The sequence below is a fragment of the Etheostoma spectabile genome, unplaced genomic scaffold (genome assembly GCF_008692095.1).
Source record: "Etheostoma spectabile isolate EspeVRDwgs_2016 unplaced genomic scaffold, UIUC_Espe_1.0 scaffold00016111, whole genome shotgun sequence".
Classification (NCBI taxonomy): domain Eukaryota; kingdom Metazoa; phylum Chordata; class Actinopteri; order Perciformes; family Percidae; genus Etheostoma; species Etheostoma spectabile.
The window spans coordinates 1-5,042 of NW_022604079.1; the positions used below are offsets into that span (position 1 = coordinate 1).

The 5,042-nt window shown below is 49.4% G+C and overlaps 1 protein-coding gene across 1 annotated transcript; it reads right to left on the reverse strand.

Annotated features, from left to right (window-relative positions):
* Positions 1 to 266: 266 nt before the first annotated feature.
* prune (prune exopolyphosphatase) lies at positions 267 to 4,475 on the reverse strand (the record flags this gene model as incomplete). Its single annotated transcript, XM_032509155.1, is given in 5 exon segments — positions 267 to 358; positions 1,017 to 1,175; positions 2,349 to 2,533; positions 3,567 to 3,769; positions 4,368 to 4,475. Coding segments are annotated over 5 exon segments (747 nt in total), but the record flags the coding sequence as incomplete, so codon positions are not given.
* Between the last annotated feature and the right edge of the window lie 567 nt (positions 4,476 to 5,042).

The following is a 5,042-nucleotide window of genomic DNA, read 5'->3' on the forward strand; positions in this document are numbered from 1 at the left end:
TGTAGTGTGTATATAGTGTGTAGTATATAGTGTGTAGTGTGTACGTAGAGAACAGGCACAGTGTGTAGTGTGTGTAGTGTGTAGTGTGTAGTGTGTACCTCCAGTGAGACGTAGAGAACAGGAACAGTGTGTAGTGTGTGTAGTGTGTAGTGTGTATATAGTGTGTAGTATATAGTGTGTACCTCCAGTGAGACGTAGAGAACAGGAACAGTGTGTAGTGTGTGTAGTGTGTAGTGTGTATATAGTGTGTAGTATATAGTGTGTACCTCCAGTGAGACGTAGAGAACAGGGACGGCCACGTTCAGAACTCCAGAAACAGATTTCATGTCCTTCAGCAGCATCTGCTCCGTGTCCAGGCCTGGGACCAAGTACTGCATTAGTACTCCAAGTACTGCATTAGTACTCAAAGTACTGCATTAGTACTCCAAGTACTGCATTAGTACTCCAAGTACTGCATTAGTACTCAAAGTACTGCATTAGTACTCCAAGTACTGCATTAGTACCCCAAATACTGCATTAGTACTCCAAGTACTGCATTAGTACTCAAAGTACTGCATTAGTACTCCAAGTACTGCATTAGTACCCCAAATACTGCATTAGTACTCAAAGTACTGCATTAGTACCCCAAATACTGCATTAGTACTCCAAGTACTGCATTAGTACTCAAAGTACTGCATTTGTACTCAAAGTACTGCATTAGTACTCCAAGTACTGCATTAGTACTCCAAGTACTGCATTAGTACTCAAAGTACTGCATTAGTACTCCAAGTACTGCATTAGTACTCCAAGTACTGCATTAGTACTCGCTCTGACCGACCGGGCTGTATTTAAAGAGACAGGCGCTGAGTCGGAGCCTGTTAGCGCGACGGTGAATAGTTCAGCACATTAGCGTTGTCGCCGCCGGATGTGAGTCTCATGCTCAGTCTCTCGTTAGCATCTCGCTAGCATCTTGTTAGCATCTCGGAGGCTAATCGCTAGCATCTCGTTAGCATCTGGTTAGCACCGCGGCGACTCACCGGAGACGTTGAACTTGGCGTGCTGCAGCCGGTCGAACAGCTCGGCGCGGCGCGGCAACGCCGGGAACCGAACCTCCAGCGCCGCCGCCAGCTCCTCGTCTTTAGGGGTCACCTTCCCCGCAGAGGGGGCCATGTTCACACAGTCCAGGACCACCGCCGCTGCAGACAGACAGGCAGGCAGACAGACAGGCAGACAGACAGACAGACAGGCAGACAGACAGACAGACAGAGAGACAGGTAGACAGAGAGACAGGTAGACAGAGAGACAGGTAGGTAGGCAGGCAGACAGGTAGGTAGGCAGGCAGACAGGTAGACAGACAGACAGACAGGCAGGCAGACAGACAGGTAGACAGAGAGACAGGTAGACAGGTAGACAGAGAGACAGGTAGACAGGCAGACAGAGAGAGAGACAGGCAGGTAGGCAGACAGACAGGCAGACAGACAGGTAGACAGACAGGCAGGCAGACAGACAGGCAGGCAGACAGGCAGGCAGACAGACAGGCAGGTAGACAGGCAGGCAGGTAGACAGGCAGGCAGGTAGAGAGACAGACAGGCAGGCAGGGAGACAGGCAGGGAGATAGACAGGCAGGGAGACAGGCAGGCAGGTAGGCAGACAGACAGGCAGACAGACAGGCAGACAGACAGGCAGGCAGACAGGCAGGCAGACAGGTAGACAGACAGGTAGGTAGGCAGACAGACAGGCAGGCAGACAGGCAGGTAGGTAGGCAGACAGGCAGGTAGACAGGCAGGCAGACAGGTAGGTAGGTAGGCAGACAGGCAGGCAGGCAGGTAGAGAGACAGACAGGCAGACAGACAGGCAGACAGGTAGAGAGACAGACAGACAGGCAGGCAGGCAGACAGACAGACAGACAGACAGACAGACAGACAGACAGACAGACAGGCAGACAGGCAGGTAGACAGGCAGGCAGACAGGCAGACAGACAGACAGGCAGACAGGCAGGCAGACAGACAGACAGGCAGGCAGGCAGGTAGACAGACAGACAGACAGGCAGACAGGCAGACAGACAGACAGACAGACAGACAGGCAGACAGGCAGACAGACAGACAGACAGGCAGACAGACAGACAGACAGACAGACAGGCAGACAGGCAGACAGGCAGACAGACAGGCAGACAGGCAGACAGACAGACAGCAGGCAGACAGACAGGCAGGCAGGCAGACAGACAGGCAGGTAGAGATAATCTACAATGTAAATAATCATCAAAATAAAGGAAGTGCATTGAATGAGAAGTTGTCACCTAACACACACACACACACACACACACACACACACACACACACACACACACACCACACACACACAGTGTGTACCATAGAGCAGGTGAGCCGACTGCAGGTCCAGGACCTCCGGAGCCTTCTGGAGGATCCGCTCCGTTATCAGCGTGGCGCAGGACCCCACCGTCTCCACGGTAACAGGACAGGAAGGGGAGGGCTCCCTCTCCAGCCGGTGGTGGTCGATCACCTCCACCACCGCCCCCTCCAGGTCGCTGTCGGCACTGCAACAACCACACCGCAGTCAGACCCTCTCTACAGCTGCAGCCCCCCCCACGTAGCACAAGTTAAGTTAGAACACTCTGCAGAAATTTTAACAGTGTGCCTACAACTTGGTTCACATCCTAATAACAATTAAACTATAACTAGTAAGTGTTACGTGTCTTTTAAAAACCTATTTAAGACCTTTCTGTTCCCCAGGAGCAGCTAGCTAGCTAGCGCTAACCCAACCAGACTCCATGTAAAAAACAGCACTTTTAGCGTGTATAGAGCCAACATATTAACACATGTAAATCAGTAAAGTATGTATTTATTTACACCAGCACTAGAGTTCTCCTGGTTGGTAAAGTGTAGAGAAGACCAAAAACAGCTTTTCATAAGTGTATTTGTTTTTTGTCGACTTTGAATGAAAGGTTTGTTACGATGCTAAAATTATGTTTTTTTTACATGGAGTCTGGTGGGTTTAGCGATGCGAGCCTTAGCAAAGTATATATAAATACAATACCACAGTTTTCTAAAATTTTAAATATATACTGTACTGTTTTAATGGTGAAGTGTTAAGTGACTTACTCTTTAAGAGATTGACCTTTTAAAAACCTATTTAAGACCTTTCTGTTCCACAGAAACAGCTACTACGTAGCTAGCGCTAACCCAACCAGACTCCATGTAAAAAACAGTCCTTTTAGCGTGTATAGAGCCAACATATTTTCACATGTAAATCAGTAAAGTTTGTGTTTATTTCAACCAACACTGGAGTTATGATGGTTGGTAAAGTGTAGAGAAGACCAAAAACAGCTTTTCATAGTTTTCTGTGGTTTCTGTTGACTCTGACTGAAAGGTTTGTTACGATGCTAAAATGATGTTTTTTTACATGGAGTCTGGTGGGTGTGGTCCATCACGACATCATGTTAGCGCACCAATAAGAACTCTTCCGGCACAAGATTCCCTACATCATAAGCCTGTCCCCCCAAACCCCCCCCAGCCCCCCCAGCCCCTCCTGTCCCCAGCCCGTCCCCCCAGCCCCCCCAGCCCCGGTACCTGGGCAGGACGTTGTGGTCCACCAGCGTGAGCGCCAGGCGCCCGGCGTGGACCAGGGCCCGGAGGTCCAGCTGGTCCCTGAACAGGAGCAGGTCTGGGGACAGAGACAGCTGCTGCAGCAGGAAGACGGCGTCGGGACGCAGGGACAGCTCAGACCGACGGATGTTCAAGACCGGGACGGGCCGGGACCCGGGGTCCCCCGTCTGGGGGGGGGAAGAGTACCCTGTTACCCTGGTTACCCAGACCCTGCTCAGGTACACATCCACGCTGGGGGGACACAGGACATTGGACAGGAAGTAGACCAGAACCCACCTTGGACAGGAAGTAGACCAGGACCCACCTTGGACAGGAAGTAGACCAGAACCCACCTTGGACAGGAAGTAGACCAGAACCCACCCTGGACACGAATTAGACCTGAACCCACCTTGGACAGGAAGTAGACCAGGACCCACCTTGGACAGGAAGTAGACCAGAACCCACCTTGGACAGGAAGTAGGCGTAGACCAGGACCCACCTTGGACAGGAAGTAGACCAGGACCTACCTTGGACAGGAAGTAGGCGTAGACCAGGACCTACCTTGGACAGGAAGTAGGCGTAGACCAGAACCCACAGGAAGTAGACCAGGACCTACCTTGGACAGGAAGTAGGTGTAGACCAGGACCTACCTTGGACAGGAAGTAGCCGTAGACCAGGACCTACCTTGGACAGGAAGTAGCCGTAGACCAGGACCTACCTTGGACAGGAAGTAGGCGTAGACCAGGACCTACCTTGGACAGGAAGTAGGTGTAGACCAGGACCTACCTTGGACAGGAAGTAGGCGTAGACCAGAGCACACACCATGGAGTCCACGTCACACGCTTCGTTCCCCAGGACCACGTGGAACCTGGTCCCCGGCTGATCCGGGGTCCCCTGGAGACCAGAGAGACGGGATGTTATCATAATAAACCAAACCTTCAAAATAAAAGAACTAATTATAGTTTAAAACAGACAAAAACACTGAAAAACACCTGAGAAGATTATTAATATTAATATTAATTATGTTAATATTAATATAAATATAAATATATTATTAATTATTACATGTTGAGATTTATCGAACGGGACCAACTCATGTAGAATAACACACACACACACACACACACTATACACACACACACACACACTATACACACACACACTATACACACACACACACACACACACACTATACACACACAGCTATGAGGGTTATTGAACAGTAGATGGCGCCAATGTTCAAACACTGTTAGAGTTACACTATAAACACACACTATACATACACACTATACACATTATATAAACACACTATACACACAAACTACACACACACTATATAAACACTATATACACACACTATATAAACACACTATACACACAAACTATACACACACACACTATCTATCTATATATAGATATATATAACTACACAGAGACATGCGTGTGTCTGTCTGTGTGTCT